We start from the raw sequence: 22,642 nt of genomic DNA on the forward strand, positions 1-22,642 counted from the left end.
ATGACTTTTGCTTCAAATTGAGTTTCCTCCTTTTCCCAATATAAAATGTTTTTTGACCACAGAATTTACTCAATCTGAATACACATTCTTCCAATCAGAAATATTTTCCCCATCAGTTCTCTCAAGGACTACTTTGACTAATGCTGAATTTCATCTTTAATTTAAATGAGGTTATCTTTGCATTTCTTAAGTATAAAGTCATGCCTATTTGACATATCAGAGAAATCTATTCATATATAGCTGTGTTTATGTATGTATACATGTATGTTTAAATATAGCTCCTGCTCCATCAACACACAGCACAGTTTTTGACTATCCATTTTCAAACAATCATTTATTAGCAATTGCCCTCTTCTTTCTCTCCAAACAATTATTTAAAACATACCTATTATTTATCTTGACTTTTGACAGACTTTTTAAGTATGCATTTTCTTATTATGACTTAAAATGATAGTCAGGTACTTTTATTAATAAGACCCAACAGCATATTTCCATGTTTTCATTAGGCAAATAGAGAGTCTAAATTATATCTTCTAAAAGGGTATGATTTGGTTATTTTATGGCCTAATGAGGTGGTGCAAAGTATCTGAGAAAGGCAAAGAGGGAGTTATCTCATCAGTATTCCATTATAATGTAATATTGTAAAGCAAAAGAATGGAAATATAGGCTTTAAAAATATCTTATTAAAGATGCCAGTAAAAAGTAAGTATATGAAGCTCCTCTGCCAATTTTTTTGCCTCTTCCTTTCCAAGTGTTATGTAATTAAAATGTCTGCTTTCTAAATTCTCTGAATGACAATGACAATTCCAAGTATTTGAAATATTTAAGCATAAAAATCTAGTAAAAAATAAAATAAAGGCCTTATGAAGAATCATGGCAGTTCAATAATTGAATAATTGAACATCAAAGCCTAAAAACTGATTTTTGTATTTTCCATGGGATGTATTTTCCATGGGATCATCTACTTAACATTTACTAAAGACATTAAAATCATGACCAGGGAAAGCTTAACATCAGCATACTGATATGACCCTGTTGATTTAAAAAAAATTCTCAATTTTGAATAATCAAAAGTCAGTGAAGTGGAAGAACCCTGAAAGTGAATCAGAATACCAATGTTATAAATAAAATTTTAGGGACTTGATGATGAGTTTAAGAAAGCAAGATATTGAACTTAATCTAAGAAAGAAAGGTACCAGGTGAAAAAGAAATTCTAAATTCAATGAAGTTCCAGAAAGTTAAATTAGGATCCATGAATAGAGATTATAAGAATATAAATTTCATCTAGGTGGCAGTGTATAGAGTGCTATGCCTAAAGTCAGGGTTTGTATTTGACCTCAAGCACTATCTATCAAACTATGGGTAAGTCACTTAATCTTGTTTACTGCAGTAAACCCCAGTATGTTTGCCAAGAAACTACAAATGGGGTTACAAAGAGTCAGACAGAACTGAACACAACAAGAAAAACAACAATTTTCAGCTCAGAACATTGAAGGATCTAGTAACAATTAAAGTTGTGTAAAAACAGATTTTCAAATGAAACATTTGGTTCTTCACCTGAAGTCTTTAGGAGGAGAGGCAGCTTAATTTAGTGGATATAGAATTGAAACATAAGGCAAAAACATCTGGGTCCCTAACCTGATTTGGATAATAAATAATTATGGGATCCTGGGAAAGATCCCTAAACTCTCTTTCTTTAGTTTTCTCATCTGTTAAAATTTGGAAGTTATCCCTAATGACTTCAAAGTTTCCTTCCAGCTCTAAACCTGTGATTCTATGACTTTGTATGACTACCTGTTAAGGACACTGTAGGAAAAATCATGAATTGACTGAGAAATTGGACCATCAGGCCTCTAATGCCTTTTCCAAATCTTGGATTCTCATGGGATTTTTCTTCATTTTTGACTCCATTTTGTTTTTTTTTGCTTTCTGTGAGTATACATGAATGATAGAACATCTGGGTTCAGTTTCTGTAGTACCATTTACTTTTCATTTGCTCAAAGTTAAAGGTATCACAAACTCTCTGAGTCTTAATTTTCTCATCCTTTAAAGAAATTTAGATTAAATGACCTCAAAGTTCTTTCTATCTGTAATCTACAACTATTCTGTTTATGATGATTTATATAGATAAAATGTATTTATTCAAAAGGACGAAATGTTTATTCAGTGTGTTTATTCCTACAAGTAAGCCCTGTACTTGGTTTTTGAAGAGTGTTAGCTCTTTTGCCCTGGAAATGGCCAGTTTCCCCATTTTAAAATGAGAGGATTATATTACATTATCTCTATATTTTAATTTCCTAATCTCTATGACTCATTAGTCAATGAGATTTTGGGGAATCATTAAATCTTTAAAGCATTTGAGAGAGTACTATAAAAAGTACATTAAAAACTGAGAAAAAGCAGCTGAATAAATAAGAAACTTTTTTTCAAAGGAAGAAATAAATGATGATATAATCTGTGATTTCCCCATTTTCTGATGATTTTATAACGCTATTTGAATTAGGGGAAATTTTATAATTTATTTAGATGATTACTTTTCATGCTAATGTGAAAATTATTTGTCATTGTCAAAATACAATTTCATAGAAGATGTAGGTAATCTGAGTGCATTTAGTTCACAAATGGAGTATACCTTTTGTGTTAAAATATTAAACTAAATAAAACTATATAACTCTATTGAAAATATTCCATTTATATTTCCAAATTTTTGGTTATTAAGAATTTCTATTACTCTTAAAACTTATTTAACTGCTCAGAAGCCACCAAGAACAAGTAAATTTTTCTTCCCAATTGTAGCAAGGGAAGTGATATTTTAGTCACTCCCAAATATTTTATGGTTACACAAAAACACTAGCAAATACAATTAGTAGAAATCAATCATTAATTGATTTGACCCACATTTCATATAGCCCCATTCAAGTGTCAATGAAAATCTCATAACATGATAATAATTAAATACACATAATCATTTACTAAAATGTCTTACTACTATTACTTACAAGTGGACCAGGTGGGCCCTGGGGACCTTCCCCACCTTTCAGTCCAGATGCACCCTAAAGGAAAGGAAAACTTGAGTTTAAATGATAGAATATTACAAAGGAAGGTGATTGTGATATTTAAGCAAAGAAAACTGTCAACCCAAATGATATTGAAGAATAAATATGAAATTAAAATTAAATTAATAATAGAAAAATATAACCTAAGATTTCATTATTTTGCTATCATTTATGAACAGTGAGTCTTCATTTAGTTAGGAACTAAAAAAAAATTCTTATTATAAAACTTACCTGGGCTCCAGGAAGGCCTCTCTCTCCTGGGAAACCACGAAGTCCTGGGGGTCCATCTTTCCCTGAGACACCTTGAGGACCAGGGTCACCCTACAAAGATGTGATAAAGATTTTAGAATAGAGAGCTAAATTGACCACTGTCATTATTAAACCATGTTCATCTTGACTGTCACTGAACATTGGATAATGATGAGCATATTCAATGAAAACTACATATATTAAAATAAAATGGCAGGCAGATATGATTAGATGCAAATATAATCAACTGAGTTAAATTGGGTATAAAATTAATATGAACAATAGAACTCTTATTGAAAGCAGTTAAAAACATGATTTCTTTAAAGTTAATTTGCTATAAATATAACAGAATGTCAACAGAAGCAAATTTCCTTTAGTAGAAATTTCTATATTTTAAATAAAACATAGTTTAAAATATAACCATTTATTGAAGTAGACTCACATTAAACAATTCTTTATAATTAATACTTTTGTAGATAACATTTCATTTATTTACAGAAGCCCTGAATAATGTGTAGTTATAGAAAAAACAATAGGCTGAAGTCTAAAGGCTAATAATTCACTTAAAAATTAATATATTACCTTTGCACCCTCTTTTCCAGCTGCACCAGGAAGTCCTTGTTCACCAGGAGGCCCTGGAGGTCCAGGATGACCTCGTTCACCAATTGGACCAGTCTCACCAGTTGGACCCTGAATTAAAGAAAAGCTCAATACACTAACTGCTTAGATGCAGCTAAGATAATTTAAACCTTACTCCAGAAATTTCATCCTGGAAGCTCACAATCTTCTAAGTCTCATACTGGAAGCACACACCATCTCCCTCTGAACCTCCATTTCAGGAGATCACTCAGGCCAGCCAATTCTTCATTCTTCTCTCGACTTACACTCTGGACTTTACTATGGTCTCCCTCAGGATGCCTTCCCATATCTTCCTATAACACTTTAGTTTCCTTGTATGTGTGATCTCAGCAGTCAGATACAATGCTTCTTCTATATGATACATGAACTTAGTTTCTAGTCCTAGTATGATCTTAAACTTCTCCTATGAAGAGTCCTCCAGAAAGCAGAATTAAAGAAATTTACAAGGATCAAAGTCAAGAGTACCTGTGTTCCAGTCCTACCACCAACTCAAAAGAGAGGGAGAGAGAGAGAGAGAGAGAGGGAGGGAGGGAGGGAGGAAGGAAGGAAGGAAGGAAGGAAGGAAGGAAGGAAGGAAGGAAGGAAGGAAGGAAGGAAGGAAGCTACTGCTCTGGGGAATCATTAAATCTTTAAAGCATTTGAGAGAGTTTTTCACCAAGGAGTTCCCTATTCCTGAGGAAATCATAAGTCTAGAACAAAACAAAACAAATTAGAACAAAAGGAAAGATTCAATAAATTATTTATTGAAGTGATATACATATTGAACTAGATTCTTCAAATTCTTAAATTTGCAATCATCCAGTTTATCTGGGAATTCCAGTGATTTTAATATACCCCCTAAACAAATGCTCTTGATCAATGACTTCCCTGACCCCAAACTAACCATGATCCCTATTCCTCAAGAAAAGTCCTGAGAGGTGAGCCTGAGGAATCCTGAAGCTAGGAAGATGAGATTTCTATTTGCTTGAGGTTACTGTAAATAAATAGTCAACTACATTCAATTGCAGAAATGCCACACTGAAAAATGTCAGGTCACTTAAGTGCCTCCAGAGAGTTCCAGCTTTGTGGTGCTACCATTTAATTGGCTCTCACTTAAATTTGTTATGGCAAGAGAAGACTGACCAGCTGTTCTCTAGATCTATTTAGCATAAAACAAAAGAAAATAGATTCAAGCTAAAGCATGAAAGATTTCATTGAAGTCTAAAGAAGAATTTCAGAACAAGGCTATTCAGCAATAAAATGTGTTGTGGTTACTCATCTTATGTAGTGGCATCATCTGGAAGTCTGTTAAGGACCCTGAAATACTCTCTAGTGACTAGAATATTTGAAGTAATTCTGCCTGAAGGCAATGGTTTTAACTAGTGACCCAATCTTAAGACACTTTAATTCTGTTTTCTGAAATTCTATAATTTCATGAAAAGTTACAATCTCTATTTCAATATCATACAATAGTGTTAATAATATTTATCATTAAATAAATGTATAATAATTGATTTAAATATTTCACTCAAATAAAGACTTAGAAGGGATATAAGGTCTAGTCTGATACTAATTCAGATTTTCTTCCACCATACAATTGCCTCTACTTAAAGAAACCCAATGAGAAAGAACCAAAGACTCCTTAAGTAGCTAATTCCATGCTGTGAAAAACTTAACTTTTCCCCTATATCAAGCTTAAATTTGTCTCTTCACAACTTTTGTCCATTCCTTGTTCTATCCTATAGAGCAGGTTGACTAAATTTTTACACATGCCTGTCCAATAGCAATTATGTTCTCTCACCTTCCCAATGTTGTCAATATAAAAAAAAGACACAACACAGCATCTAGCTAAAGCTAGGGCGGCAGCAAGTTGATTCAAGGGAGAGAGCACTAGGTCTGGATGCAGGAAGATCTGAGTCCAAGTCTAGCTTCAGATACGTATTAGTTCTGTGATTCTGAACAAATCCCCTAACCTCTTTGCCTTAAGCTACTGGAGAAGGAAATGGTGAACTACTCAAAATCCCGGACAGTAAAAGAGGACTGAAAAATAATAAGAGTGGGGTTACTAAGAGAATAGAGAAACAGTCCCTACATTCAAGGAGTTCGACTTCTATCAGGAAAGCTTAAGTATCTCTAATCCTAATTTTCTTAGTTCATCAACCAGTTCTCATATATTATGAAGTCAAGGTCATTCAACATCCTTATTGAACATTTTATGACTGTTCTTCCAAAAGAAGACAGTAAAACACAGTAAAAATGACCTGACCAAGACAATTAGACTTTTGTTAATTCTGAACTCTCTATACCTCTTAGATTGTAGACTAAGATTACATGATCTTTCTTGGTGTTTCTATCACTGTGATCATTTATAACAAGTTTGTATTCTCAGTTTTTCAGATTTTTTTTCAGTCTGAACTTCTATTGAGCCAAGTACTTCCGTTTTGTCCTTGGAAATTTGATTTTAACAGATGTGTGTTTATATTTATTACTATTAAATTCTATTTTATTTAATTCAATTGGATCAAAGCTGAAAGGGACTTTAAAAGTCATCCAGTCCCATTCCTTTATTTTAGAGATAGGTTAATTGAAGTTAGAAAGACTTGCCCATGATCACAAAGGTAAAGAGTAAAGATTCATACACAAGTGTTGACTCTAATCTGAGTTCTTTCTCCTACATATACTGCTTCTCTATGTCACTATTATGCTTTGGGAATGAAATTGATTCACAATTGAGTGGGTGTTCCTATCAAGGCAAAACATAGTTCTTAGTTGCTATAAAAAGGGAATAGAAGGAATATCAATTATTGCCATAGATATGTCCTATAAAATCATTGTCTTAATTTTCCACAAAGGTGTGTCTATCTTTGTCTATAAAGATCCAAGAAATGGTAATAATTCGGTAAAGGTATATAATCAATGAAATACATGCTATTTTTTCCCACCTTTAAAAGTGAATAGAGAATACAAGCCTTTGTCAGTTTTGATTGCTTCCAACCAGGCATGAGAGAATATCAAAGAAGGGTCTGAGATTTGAATAGATTTAGATAAATCAGATGTTTATATTCTTATTCTACAATGTTGCCTTTCTCTTTCTCAAGCATTCCAAATAAAAGGAAAAGGTGTTTTGCTATCTTTTTTATAATATTCTCCCTCAAAGCAGAGTTTGAATTTTTTTGCCATAGGTTAAAAATAAATCTTTATTTCAGTAATAATCTCAGTGGCATGTTCTTTAGGTAGTACTGCTCTTAATTAAAACTGGTGAATAGCAATAGAAGACATCTAAAACAAGAAAATTCACATTTTCTTTCTATTGTGTTTCATCAAAAAAAAGGAATTGGATTCTGTTTTTTTTCTTTTAGTCAGAATGATTAAATAGAACATAGGCATGAAACTTTTTTATTTTAACATCATATTCAATGCCATATTTCTAATGCATATATATTATTCATGTATTTTTTTAAAACTCTGACTCTGTCTCTGTCTATGTCTCTCATTTTCATCGAACTACTTTTGCTATTAGTTTCATCAGGAGCTGTTCATTGCTCAACTGTTTTTCATAAGCACGAGTAAAATTGCAACCTGAGATATGATTACATGAAGCCTTTGAACTTCAAGTCAATTACAAAAATTTAATCCTGTGCACTCACTATTTTTCAGTAAAAGATTAAAAAAATTCTGACTTTTGCTGCCTCCTTTAACTTGATGCCTTTATGGGCAAACTTTGCAGTTCTTGTCACCTTTACACAAAAATGTTGGTGAAATTGCATATAGTAGAGGAATAAATAGAATTATTTCTCAATTATTCAGACAATAATTACTAATTCTTTGAACCCGTGAATTACCTAGAATGTTTTGAACACATTATCTATTATCCAGCAATAATAATTTATACCCCAGTGTTCAGGAAATACAATCTAATTGTTATTTTAAAAATAAAAAAAATAAAGATGAATCTGTTGGGTGGGGGAAGACAATTTAAATATATTACAAACATGAAAAAGTCAAAGAAAAAAAACAAAGAGAACACAGGTTCAACTCATAATTTCACAGCTGACCCGAGAGGATATCTGGTATAAACTATTATGTGAATAAAGATCTTCTCTAAAACCTACCCAACAAATTATTACCTTGTAATTATCTGAAGAGCTTAAATAAAGGAGCCTCACTACCTCCTTTTCTCCTCTCTTTTTTTTTTGCAGGCAATGGGGTTAAAGTGGCTTGCTCAAGGCCACACAGCTAGGTAATTATTAAGTGTCTGAGGTCGGATTTTAACTCAGGTACTCCTGACTACAGGACCGGTGCTCTATCCATGGTACCACCTATCCGCCCCCTGCACCACCCAGCGGTCCCTGGTAACACCTAGTCACTATGCCTCACTACCTCCTAAGGCATTTCACTTTCCCTCTGGACTGCTATATTCATTAAAGATTTTTTTTTTCTTTGAAAGCTATAGAATGAGTACTTCACTAATTAAACATTCTTTGATGAAGTAATCATTTAATGAATCAGAAGTATTCCTTCCCTTCAGTAAGAATTGAGATCATTTTTAGGTAGAAGCTGATAAACTTTCTGAAATCACCTTATAAAGATGGTACAAACTGAAATAACAAAATTTATTCTATTAAGACAAAATATCCTCAAGAAGTATTATCATGTTTAGAGAAATTAAAAAAGTAAAGAATCAGAAAATCTAAAAATCTTAAAGGGTAAAATGTAAAATTACCTACCTGTGGTCCAACTACGCCACCTGGTCCTGGAGGACCCGTTTTACCTTGAAATCCCTAAGAAACAAAAGATGACATTTATTAGTTATATATTATTAAAAAGTACATTAGGTAATGGGATGGCTCACAGTTGAAAAGAAAGTTGTTCTTTAGGAATATGCTCTCAAGGTATAAAAGTTTTCTATTCATCATTTTTATGGATACTTAAAATTGAAATACTGTATCTATCACAGGACTTAGCTCTATCTTTTGCAGACTATAATTATCACAGATTTTTTCAAAAAAAATTTCATTAGGTTATGTGAGTAGCATAAGTTAGGTAAGTTTTAGTTTGTTCAAAAATTTAGTCCTCATAAGTTGAATATTTTGAAAATGGCTGGAAAAAAACAACCAAAGAATGAAGAGAGGTATTCCCCAGTGGGAAAAACAAATTAACAAGTACAGAACACATATATGGAATCACATCTTATGAATAGCTGAAAATGTCTAATCTAAAAAGATGTGGTATAGAAGGATTAATTTGTTAAAAGTGAAACACTATGATAAAGTTGATAGTAACAAGCAATTTTAGAACTAAGCTTATTCAAAGCAACAAAATATAAAATTTCCATATGCTGTATTTGTCACCCACATAAGTGATTTGGCTATATAATGAATTGTTTGTTGTTCTGAATCACCAGGAGACAATTTTCTTGATTTCAATGTAATTCTTCCTTCTATCTATTCCAGACCTAGCACAATTGTATCCCAACAGTCTGATATAATGGAAAAAGTAATTAAAAGAGGCTTATAAAAAGAATGGTTATTAGCATGATGGGATACCAGTTCAAGATTAAATTGAAACACTTAGCTTTATAAGCCCAAATTAACAGTGGAAAAGAAAAGGAAAAGAGGAAATAGGGAGAGAACAGAGATGCAAAGTAGGAGAAAGAGATAGAGGGATCAAAGTCAGAGGAAAAAGATATCAATATCCAATATGGATATCTGCCCCCAAAAAGCAATAAAACTGTTCATGTACTTTGACACATCAATTACAATTCTAGACCTATATTCAGAAGAACCCATAAAAATTTGGAAAAGTCCCACATGTTCCAAAATATTCATAGCAGCTCTTTTTGTAGTGGCAAAGAACTGGAAATTGAGGGAATGCCCATCCATTGTGGAATGGTTAAATAAGTTACAGTATATGAATACTATGGAATACTATTGTTCTATAAATAACCATAAATGGTTAGACTCTAGAGAAACATGGAATGAATTACAGGATCTGATGCTGAGTAAAGGGAATAGAACCAAGAGAACAATTTACACATTAACAACAAGATTGTGAGATGATCAACCCTGATGGATGCAGTTGTTCTCAGCAATTCAGAGAGCTAAGATAACCATATTAGATCAGTTATGGACAATGTTATCCCCAACCAGAGGGGAAAAAATAAAACAAAACAACATTAAAAAATCATTCAGAATCTGATGAACATTACATTCATTTTTTTAAAAAAATTATCTTATGCATTTCTTTCCCTTAACATTAAAAATAATTAATCCCTAAATATGTTTAGCACAAATGTGTACTGTTAATACACTGTTAACCTTGATTGTTCACTGCTGAGGGGAGGGTGGTGGGAAGGGAGGGTGGAAGGATATTTTGTAGCTTAAAGTTATATACCATGTGCATATATATGAATGTTTTCATAACATGTATTTGGAAAAAATATACGAATTAAAAATATCAATAGAAAAATAAAGGAAAGAGAAATATAATGTAGTTCATATGACACATGAGCTTGATGGTGGCTTGCATTTTATTGTTCGTTAATTTGCACTACAAGGTTATTATGAATATTTTTTCTTGATCCATAGTAGGGGCTAAATAAATGTCTATTGACTGATTAATTAATTGACTTCTGATTATCATTTCAGTGAAATACTTTTAAAATCTTGTTGGAGTCCTCTCAATAACAATGAGATGAGGTACACATAGCTTTTGCAAAAGATTTATTGAGTGAAGGATATAATCTTGATGGAAAAAATAAGATTAGAAACAAAAATCAAATCATGGTTAAGGGTCTATTTTTAACACCAAGATCTTTTAGATGAAAAACTATAGCCATATCCTTAATAATAGAATAATTACTGATTGAACATACGCTGAAGAGCAATTTGAGAATTCCTATCACACCCACAACAAATACTAGCTTTGTTGATTCTGGGAGTTGAACTTCTCAGTGACTTAAGAAACATTATTTAAAAAATGCTCAACAGGTGTAGAATAAAATTCAAAAAGAGAGACTCTTATTAAGAATTGGAGTTACAGATGATATGTTCCAATACAATATCACAATTAGACTTTGTGGTATTGCTGAAGATACAAGATTTCTCCTATTTGATACATAATTAGTATTGTTAGGGTTCTATTTATTCTATATCTGTCAATGCTGATAAAAGTCAACTTATAAAAAAAAGAATAAGTCTAAGAATTATTTTCTTTTTTTTTAGTTGTTTTGGAGACAAATGCATCTCTGAATAATTGCTTTTAGGACCTTGTATCTTGAATGGTTAAAGAGTTGATTCAGGATTCAAAAGAGAGAATAATTTAAGCTGATTTTTATTTTGAATTTCATTAGTGTCACTATCCAAAGGTTATTGCTCATGAGTAAGAATGGCTTTTAAAATTGGTTTCCCCAGTATAATTACTTACATACTAGGAATGTGCCACAAGAACAAAGATAGAGGTATACAAATCAGAGCCCAAATTTTTCTTTTTCTATATCTATTTGTTTATTGAGAAATTCTATAAAATATAGGATTAGATTCTAGGATTTGCAGTTACTATGAATTTTAATAATCTTCCTTTCAACCCCCTTGATTTAGAGATGATAAAATGAGCATCATAGAAAAGAGAAGATGTTCTAAATGGAAATAAGTATTAAGATACTATTTAAATATGGATACCCTGAGTTCAAAAACATTGTTATTTCCACTATATCATGCCACCTTTCTCTATTTGTTAGGCTATTTAAAAGTCACACAGTTTTTTTTTTGTTTGTTTTACAATGTACTTACTCTGAAATCAGGATTAAGCATTCCTGTAATATTTAAATGATATTTAGTTTGAATCAACCCAAAATTAAAAGCCTTTGTGGTGAATTCTTCTAAAAGGAGTTTGATGGATAGGTGGATGTCTCTATTCTCAGAGATAGCTGAGAAGACTGCTTTCCAGAATATTAAAGAGGTGGGGTCAGAATAAAATTTAATAGTTGCTATAAGGCTTGTGTATCATACAGGGATCCCTATTACCCTAAAAAAACCTCCATGTGTATTCATCAAATTTGACCCAAGATAACTTATAGACAAATAAGGTTCATGTGAACTTGTATAGTTCACATAGTTGTTTATACTTTGAAGGTTAAAACCATGACAAAAATAAACAAACCATAAACAGATGACATTTAAAAGTAAGCTTCAAAAAGTTCCAACACATACAATTGTAATCCAAGAAGGTTAATAGGAATTTAGATAAGATATTTAAGTAATCCAGAAATGATTTTGCCTACACTTTAAAACTATAGCCACAAGATTTTTATAATTTATGCATTTGGAGAAAAATAAATAAATAAGACTTCTAAACATGAACATTTTAAAAGGAGTCAAAGATAACTATTTAAAAATGCAACCAAAGTAGGAACCTGTAAAAATGTGGAACTGCATCAATATAAAATCATCAAAATCAAACTATTTCTTATTTTAAGGATCTCCAGGAGATGAAGATAATTTGGTAGTAAATCAAAGATTCTGATCAAGACTTTCAGGATAAAACCATTCTTTTGGTTTTAGAACCATCTGTTTCTCAGATGCTTTAAGGGGAAGTCAACAATTTGCATGGAAATTTTTTAGATGCACCCTTAATGAATTTCAGTATTTAGTGAAATTCTTAGGGTTAGCCACAGATGAGAAATATAACTGGAACCCAGTTATGAATTTAGATACCATTGTAACTGTACCATTATTGTCCTGAGTTCTGAAGCATGTGACTTGACAAATACTTCATGTATCAATAATGTATAATCAATGAAATGCTACTACAAATTAAAGTCTTTACTAATTAGTGATAATCAAAACTCAAAATAGTTGAATTACTCTATACTTCAAAACCTTACTTTCTCCAGGAAGTCTTTCCTATAGTCATATTTCTAATGTCTACTCCATATTATCTCCTGTTTATTCTGAATGCAGCTTATTTGTACATATTTGCTAATTTGGTATACTATGTGCTCCTTGAGGGCAGGTAGAGTCTTTTGTCTCTTTTTCAAACTCCATCACTTTAGCATTATGTCTGATTTATAGTGAGTGCTTAATAAATATTTAATGTCTAAATAATTTAAGGAATAGTTTGAGTTTAACTGGATCACAAATAATATAATATGCATTAGGTATAGCCATAGGCTTATTAAGACTTCCTTTCATTTACTCCCCCCACCCCAGAAGTAAACTTCTTTTACCAATCCAAGTTGACTCATTCTCTGCAATTTAACTTTTTTGAATTGCCTAAAGCACTAAGAGGTTCAGTCCAGAGTCATTCAGACAATATTTGCCAGAGGCTGGACTGGAAACCAGATGTTCCTGACTCTAAGTCTACCTCATTATCCAATCTACCATACTACCTCAGAAAACAAAACATACATACATACAGACAGACAGACAGACAGACATATTTAAACATATATACAAAGATACATTTATAAATATATCAAATTTTCCTATTCATGGAATGTTTATGTATGTCTACAAGGATGTATGTGTATATTTATAGAAAAATCTTTTCCTTTGTGAAGTGACTCATTTATAGTATAGAGCAGCAGCTCTTGAAACTTTGGATCCCACAGAGCAGGACAGAAAGTCAACATCAAGTATCCTTGGCATTGAAGTGATCTTGCAGTTGCGTAGAAAGAGAAACATATTTCTTTTTTTCCAGAAATGAACTAATTCTTTGTATTTTAGACACTGTTTGAAAACTATATAAGTTCTACATATGATTTAATTTTTTTTTAAACTGACTCTAAAATTTTCTTTAAATGTCAGTCTGTACATATTCTGCCAGGATCCTAAAAAAGACCATGATTTATTTAATTAAAAAGAGGTATTGAAACTTGATAGAATTGTGTTTGCAAACATGAAAATGATCTGTGTCCTTTCAGAAAATAGATCTTATGTCCCTCAAGCAGATGTCATCTCTATGTAGTAGCCTAGACAATTTTGCATTTTTGTTTGATTAAATCATTCTTGATTAAGTTTTTGAAATCATAGGCTTTGATGTATCAAAACTAAAAAAGACCTAATATTTTATTTAACTTATAAATTGGCACTTGGTTAAAAAATAGAAAGACTTTGATGTTGATAGGACTTCCCTAAAGATAGAAAATTAATCTACCAAAGAGATTACAGTTAGGATGTACATGTAATATAATGGAAAGACTATTATATTTGGAATCAGATGACCAAGTTTCATACTTCCTGGTGTGCCACTACCTGTATGATCTTCAACAAGCCATTGATTTTTTTAAGGCACTAGTTTCTCCATCTACATAATAACCAGGATTTCAAACTAAGCTTGGGGTTTTTTATATGCTGCTTCTATGCAGAAAGAGAGGGGACTTCTAATCAGTGACAAGAATGCTGACACACCTAATAATGCAGACCTAACTAAGGGATAGAGATGGTGCCAAAGATCTTGAATGGAAAGAAATTTATGATTTCACATAAGAGAGATTTTTCAAGAGAGACAGATGGAAAGACTCTGGAAGTTTGGAAGTTGTAGATATATAGGGATAACCTGGTTTCCTTGAATGCCCCTCATTTCTGACTTTATTTCCTAGAGAATTTTGAGAGGAAATTTCTCCCTGGGAGACATCAGGGTCTTTATTAAACTAATATCTTGTCCCTGTTTAAGAAAAAAAAAACTCAGTTACTTTTATATGTTATCTGATGTATTCTAATATATATATATATATATATATATATAATTTCTATGATTTATGCTTGCTTAGATCAAATGGATTACTCGTTAGTTTCTATTTGTGATGATGTTTTATTTTTTTTATCCTCTACTTAATGGGAAATAACTAAGCCAGCGAGTGGAACCTTAGCCTACTTCCTTAAGAGCAACCAGCTTTGTTTTAAGCCTCTATCAAAAAAATAATAATACAACTAGAACAGAAAGAATGGAGGGAGAAGGAGGTTAGCTAGAAATCCAGTTCAATACTCATTCTGGAAATAGAGGAATGAGCATCCATAATCATGGACCTTCTCATGCATCCCTTAAGGTAGAAATAACAGTTTTCTAGGAGTACAGTGAACCCTGCTACAATTATATTCATTTAGACAATTCATGTAGATTAACTGTCTTACATGAGCATACAACTTTATCTTACATATAAAATGAGGGGTTTATACTAGGTGACCTCTAAGATCTTTGTTAGCTCTGAACTTCTGAATCTAAGGACACAAGATATTCCCATGCTTGCAGGAAACAATAAAAGGCATCTTTTCCCTACCCTCATATCAGTCAATCATTCTATGATCTACTCAAGAAAATTAAATGAATCAATAATACTGTTAAAATCAATGGTACTATAAGGAAACTAATTTTAGGCAATGTGCCAGAATGTTGGATTTCTCATTAGATAGGAAATATGGAACTTACTGCTCAATAATTTATTTCTAGTGGCAAAAATCCAACCATCCTTTTACTATGTAAATTATGTAAATGGGAAAGAGTAACCATCACAGATTATGCTGTAGCTGGTTAGAAGGGTTTTTTATGGTTAACTGGTAGAAAAGATAGGTCCATGTTCATTAGGAAAGTGTCAATGAAATATGTTTTCTTGAACTCTAAAAAAAATGGAATAGATTAACATATATGAGGACTCTTCTAGAAGTACAAGCATAGATATAATAGTAACTCAAGATTCTTCATAACCCTCTGATTTTTGTGATTGCAACCAAAACTGCCTAGATATTAATTTGAAGCACATCAATTAAGTTATTTCAAATATAATTATGAAATATACAAATAATAAATTTATAGAACTTCATACTATATATATAAATATACATATATATATATGATAATATGATTTGGGATCATATTACATTCTGTGATGTTTGCCAAGAAATATGACTCTCTTAAAAATACCAACAACCATACTTAAAGTCCTGGACATCACAATGATCTATCATTACAGTTACTATCATAATTTCTTAGTCTCAGTATTTTTTTTGCTTGTGGTCTCTGTTTCTTTCTTAACAGGACCATGAATTCAGAGCTAAAGACTACCCTAGATGTCACTGAATCAATTCTCCTGATTTTTTCAAAGGAGAAAACAGCTACCCAAATAATGAAGTAATGTACCCAAAGGTTATACCAGTAGAAAGTAGCAAAGTTGGAATGTGAACAAGGGCCTCTTGACCAAAATTCCTTTCACTATATAATGCTATTATCTCCAATAAATTTAGCAGAATTAAACCATCTGTTTCATTCTAATCTATAAACTGCGTCTTAAAAGGGAAAAAAGGGGGAAAGGAAAGGAAAGGAAGAAAGAAGTTCTAGAAGTTAATATTTCATTATAAAATCATCATTATTATGCCATTTTTCTTATTACAATATTTCCATTTTTCCTAATTAAGTTCACAGTTCTTTTAAAGTAGAAAATAGGGAGATAGATTCACTTACAGTTTCTCCACGTTGTCCTGGGTGCCCAGGAAGTCCATCTTTTCCAGGTGGTCCCTAAAATTGAAAATAGTAAAAGTAAAATTATATTAGGGATTTTCAGTTATCTCTTTTTTATGTGTAACAAGGCTAAAGCTAACATTTTCATCATGATTTATTTATACACTTATAGCATAACTTAGATATTTAGTTGAATTGATAAATAAGTTCATCTTCAGCACATTGTGAAATGACATTTCATAATTGTACATAAATTAGTTCATGTGACTAGACATTCATCTACTATAGAAACTGGCCTTAGAAAAATTACAAATATATATTTATTATTATGATGTTAAATTTTCTGAGTTTTAACAGTTAAAATTGGTATATTTTTGTTGCAGTTAATAATGCTGTTTAAAAATGTATCAGAAAACACTTAATTCACATTACTACTTTTCATTGTAGATATATTTTCATTCTGATAATTCATCCAATAAAAAAATGCAAATACTTTCAACTTCAGTCCATTTGTTAAGAGCATCAGTTTCTTGTAATGAAGACTGAGATAACAGAGAAGGACAGTGTCCTCTAGTGGTCATCAGACACTTCTACTGACAATAACAAAAGGGGTGAAACAGTGGATTTTTTCCCCTTTTTCATGAGACTAATTCAACACAAACCACAGATTATGCCACACATTATAAACCCTAAAGAGACAGGAGTTCTGTTCAGGAGGATTGTTAAATCCTGTTGGAGTTATATGTAAATTAAGTATTGAATTGCAAGCTAATATATCTAAGGAAGCAAAAAAGTCAAGAACTGAATAATCAGTTCAAGAGTATAGAAAAAATAAGTTTCAAAAGGAATATGAAAGATATTTTAGCATTTGTGACATCTTCCCCCCCAGTTTTTATGAAGCAATAGGGGTTAAGTGACTTAGCTAGTAAGTATCAAGTATCTAGGGTCACATTTGAACTCAGGTCCTTCTGAATCCAGGGACTGTGATCTAGCCACTGCAGCATTAGTTGCCCCCCATGATTTGGTTTTATCTTCTTGAGACACTATATTGATGACTTCAGGAATTCACATTATAATAATTTTGTCCTATACTGCCCTGCTGATTGAGTAATGCACAGATCCATTAATCAAGAGCTTATAGCTCTGTTTGAATTCATGAACTGATGACTGACTAATAAACATTCCTAGAAATTTTTGTCCAGAAAGAAGTGATGTTACTTTTTTCAATGAACAAAGAAGAAATCTAATTTTTAAAATGAAAGATTCCTTTCTTATGAATTTTGAGTTAACATTTTTTTAATTCACAGAGATTTTACCTACTATTCTATTTCACATCTTAAATGAAAATTCAGGCTGAGTTCAAGTGAAACTTTTCTATTAGAATGATAGCTTTCTTCCTCTAAGCAGTGACAATAAAGCTTGTCCCAATTTGTCTAGGACAGCCTTGGTTCAATTGGATTAGAGAACCTGTGGAATCATCAGTAAAATGAACATCCAGATGAGGAACCTGCTTCTGCCAGTAGGAGATATTTTCTTTACAACCTTCACAGTATTGAGGGGTTAAGTGATTTGCACATAAGTGAGACTTGAATCCAAAACTTCCTGACTTCAAGACCAGCTCTCTATCAACAGGATAATCAGATAGCAAGAGCAAAGCTTAAATGATGATGCCAGTATATTACTACATACACTGAAATATAATTCCACTATATGCTAGACTAAACTTTTCTCAATGTGAATAAATATAAATCAAAATCCTCGCTTTCTGGATAGACTTTCAGTGGCAGATTGATGGAAAGGTGTGGTGAAGAATTATGCACAGACTGGGCATGTATGAATGAGCTTAACTTCATCTTTGGAAGAAGTAGTTGTGTTAATGAGATTTCAAGTCTATTATTAGGTGACCAGTGTCGGTTTTGCTCCATGGATTGCTATTTCATGAATTGCCTTATTTAATCTTAAACAGTCAATATGGCAGTTCCAAAAGCAACTCATGTCCTGAGATTGAATTTGGATCTAGAAAAAAGTATTTTTTTGTCCCATGAGAAATAAAGCACTTTGCAAAAATGTCAAGGTACCTGAGGAAGAATTTTCAAGTTCTCTTTTCCTGATGCTACTACCTAGTTCTGTTCTAGGACAAAGACTGGTTGCTGTTGTAATAGGAATGAGGCAAACTCTTTATGTTTTTAATGGTTCTAGTTTTACCTATCACACTTTCTGTTAGAGTAACCAACTCAGCCTACAGATTATGGAGAGAGGATAGGAATTAATGATTATTACTTTTTTCTGATTCTTTTCCATTGCATCTCTCTTTATCTTAGATAACTACATAAAGAAATATGTAATCATATTAATTAATCTAGTCAACTAATGATTTCCTATTTAAAAAGTTCAAAACATTGTTAAACTGCATTTAATAAAAATCTGAGATCAAAAGTAGTGTTAGACTTAGCCTGGAAGAAGGGTTTATTTATCATACAACAGAGCTAATAATATGTCATACTGATCTTTCACTATTCCTTGGAATAAATGTGTTCCAAGGGCCCTTGCAGTCATGAATCTGTGAGTTTATGATCCACTTCAGATTTGACTATCAGTACATGACACTAATCGGTCAGGATGAATTTTCTTGTCACTATATATTGTCCAAAATGGCAGCCTGGAATAGTACATAGAGTATTTGCTTTGAAGTTAATAAGACCTAGGTTCAAGTCTTCTCTCTGCCACTTTATAGCTACGTGGAACTGGACAAGATATTCAATTACAGTGATCTCAAATTCCCTAAGACTTCTTTTTTTAAGTCATAATAGAGGATATTATAGTGAGGATTATTTTTATGCATGGGTTGGATTACGTGATCACTGAAATTCTTTCCAAATCTTTATTCTACTTGCTAGATAAAGACAAATCTCATTCTGGGAATTCTATAATTTGTAAAAATCATAGATACCATGATATGCTATGTATATTATTCATATAGATTATAATATGTTTATGAACTTTGAAGAAATTGGCTATGTTTGGCTATTCTAATGTAGGAAGTAAGGGTGAAATGAAGGTAATCTAAGCCATTTTGCTCAAATCAAGATAAAAATATTGGCATATATATATATATACATATATATATATGTATATATATATATTACCAAATTGAAATAATGGACAGGAATAGAATTTAATATGTTCCAACTGAAGTATAAAAGCTATGGGTAGCAATTTGATCCAGGAAAAGCAAAAGCAAAAATAGACCTAGTGATAAGAGGCAGTCAGGAAAACTATATTTTTCTAAAAGATGCCATAGAAATGTAGTAATATCAATGAATTTTACAATAATTTTCTCTGATTGAGGCCTCATTTCTCAAATATATAGAAAACTGAGTCAAATTCATAGAAATCAGAACCCTTCCCCAAATGATTAAGGGCAATTTTCAGAAGAAGTAATCAAAGATAATTATAGTCATGAAAAAATGCTCTAAATCACTATTATTTAGAAAAATGCAAATTAAAATAATTCTGAAGTAACACCTCATGCCCATCAGAAATAAAAAATGCTGAAGGGGGGGTGAGGAAAAATATGTATACACCAATGTATTAGTTCCAGAATAATGAACTAGTCCAAATATTCTAAAGAACAATTTTGAACTATGCCCCCAAAGGCTACTCTTTGATCCAGCAATACCACTCCTGGGTCTGTATTCCAAAGAGATCAAAGAAAAAAGGAAAGGACATATATGTAAAAATATTTATATCTGTTCTTCTTGAGGTAGCAAAGTATTGAAAAATAAGGGATTCTAAGCAATTGGATAATGGCTAAGTAAGTTGTGGCTTTTCATGGGCAAGGAGGGTATTTTCAAAACTGCATGGTAAGACCTATGTGAACTGATAAAAAGAAAGTGAGAGGAATCAGGAAATCACTGTGCATGGTAACTGCAATGCGGTAATGATGATCAACTCTGAAAATCAATACAATGATGCAAGAAAATTTCAAAGAATTTATGATGAAAAAATGCTATCCACCTTCAGAGAAAGAATTCATGAACTCTGAGGGCAAAATATTTGTATTTATTTTTACAATATGATTGTAGGAAAGTATGTCTTACATGGTTTCATATGTGGAAGTAATATTATATTGCATGCTTTCTCAGTGATGGGGATGTGAAGGATAGAATTTGAAATTCAAAATTTAAAAAGAATGTTAGAAATAAATAATAAATTGGAAAAAAAGACAATGGTGAAATGTATATAAAGAGAATGATACAGTATTTCTGTAAAATGCAAATTCACTATCAATTTTATCTACTGATAAAATAATCACCACCTTTGATATGTCCAAGAACAGTTATTTTTCTGCTTAGATGCAAGAAAACTGACTTGAATGAAATTTTTAATGATTTAGAGCATTTTTACATGACTACAAGTATCTTTGATTTCTTCTTCTGAAAACCGCCCCATTTAACATTTGTGGAAGGGCTCTGATTTCTATGAATTTGACTCATATGAATGACTGCATAAATTAGTTTTTGACATTCCAGGGGCACTTATAATTTTGACCTTTCCCTTATAAATAGATTTAAAATTTTTATGTTTTATTAATGTTTTAAGTCTAATTTCCATGTTTTTGAAATCATTATCTCAATTTAAGGAACAATATACCACCAGAGGCTACTTTTGCATGAAGAAGACTTAGGAGGGAAAAAATGTTCTTCATTTCAAGATTCTGTTTACTTCATCCAGTTATCCTTTCTCTAAAGAGGTTCTAGTGTGATAAGATAGAATTTATGGTATTTCTTCCAGGAATAGTCTTTAGATTTTTCCCCTTATCTATTTCATTCTAACAGATGAAGATTTGCTTTTCCTTCCCTTGAAAACTTATAGCAAAAATGTGTGCTTGGGAAATGACAGGAATTTTGATTCCATACTAATATTTTTATATACATAAATTCTCTGTTATTTAGTCTGTCAATCAACAGCCATTTATAAAGTGTCACAACTCTTTGATATATGAATGTCAGGTCTCCATAAATATAAGTTCCTGAAGCACAGGGAAAGTTTCTCATTCTTTTGTGTACATACATATATATATATATATATATATATATATATATACACATATATATATATATATACATACACATATATAGCAAGTGAGCAAAGAATGATTGCTGACTAAATGAATAAACGATGAATGGATGGATGAATGAATCAGAAAAGGCTGAGCGGAATAAACATATAGCATACAGGGAGAAATTGTTACTATTACTTTCTAACATGCGACAGTAAGCCTGTAAAGATTTTTTGAATTTAATTCATGTTGATCCATGTATTTCAAGAATTCAAATTTTACGTTCAGTAAAACCAAGTATGGCTTTCTGCCGGCTCCGCCATATTCCAGTGAGTTGGCAAAATGACAAACACAAAAGGAAAAAGGAGAGGGACTCGATACATGTTTTCTAGGCTCTTTCGAAAACATGGTGTTGTCCATCTGGCTACATATATGCGCATATACAAGAAAAGTGATATTGTAGATATCAAGGGTATGGGCACAGTTCAGCAAGGAATGCCCCACAAATGTTACCATGGCAAGACTGGACGAGTCTATAATGTTACACAGCATGCTGTAGGCATTGTTGTAAACAAACAGGTTAAGGGCAAGATTCTAGCTAAGAGAATTAATGTGCGTATTGAGCATATTAAGCATTCTAAGAGCAGAGATAGCTTCCTGAGGTGAGTAAAGGAAAATTATCAGAAGAAGAAAGAAGCTAAAGAAAAAGGCACTTGGGTTCAACTAAAATGTCAGCCTGCTCCACCCAGAGAAGCACACTTTGTGAGAACCAATGGCAAGGAACCTGAGCTGTTAGAACCAATCCCCTATGAATTCATGGCATAAATGACTTCAAAAATAACCAATAAAAGCTTTCTTGAATTAAAAAATAAAGTATGAAGCAGGAGAAGAAGAAAATTCTCAAAATTCACAATTCCAACTACAAATTTTGATTGAAGCAACCAAAATAGGCTATTTAGACAGTGTTTTTTGGCTGAACTGATAGATGCTTTGGGATGTTTGTAAATTAATTATACAATAGGTCAACCTGGAACTTATTATTTTGTATGTACAGAAATTTCTTGTTAAATGAGAATACCTCAGTAAAAGATTTCAAAATTCTAGAAATTATCATTTCTTCTTTGATCTATACTATTGTCTAATAGAAAGAACAATAGAGATATGAATAAGATATATGTTCTACAAGGATATTTTACTGTCATAA

At 31.9% G+C, this 22,642-nt stretch overlaps 1 protein-coding gene and 1 pseudogene across 1 annotated transcript in view; one reads left to right on the forward strand and one right to left on the reverse strand.

Moving 5' to 3' along the window:
• Positions 1-22,642, reverse strand: part of LOC141489455 (uncharacterized) — a 216,996-nt gene that overhangs the window by 24,740 nt on the left and 169,614 nt on the right. The window contains exons 37-41 of the mRNA XM_074190069.1: positions 16,380-16,433; positions 8,651-8,704; positions 3,888-3,995; positions 3,288-3,377; positions 3,000-3,053 (exon numbers count right to left, since the gene is read on the reverse strand). Of these exons, the coding sequence (XP_074046170.1) occupies positions 3,000-3,053; positions 3,288-3,377; positions 3,888-3,995; positions 8,651-8,704; positions 16,380-16,433 (360 nt within the window). The remainder of the gene's footprint in view (positions 1-2,999; positions 3,054-3,287; positions 3,378-3,887; positions 3,996-8,650; positions 8,705-16,379; positions 16,434-22,642) is intronic.
• On the forward strand, positions 21,757-22,263 carry LOC141490022 (large ribosomal subunit protein eL21-like; annotated as a pseudogene).

Source organism: Macrotis lagotis, chromosome 5 (assembly GCF_037893015.1).
Source record: "Macrotis lagotis isolate mMagLag1 chromosome 5, bilby.v1.9.chrom.fasta, whole genome shotgun sequence".
Taxonomy (NCBI): Eukaryota; Metazoa; Chordata; class Mammalia; order Peramelemorphia; family Peramelidae; genus Macrotis; species Macrotis lagotis.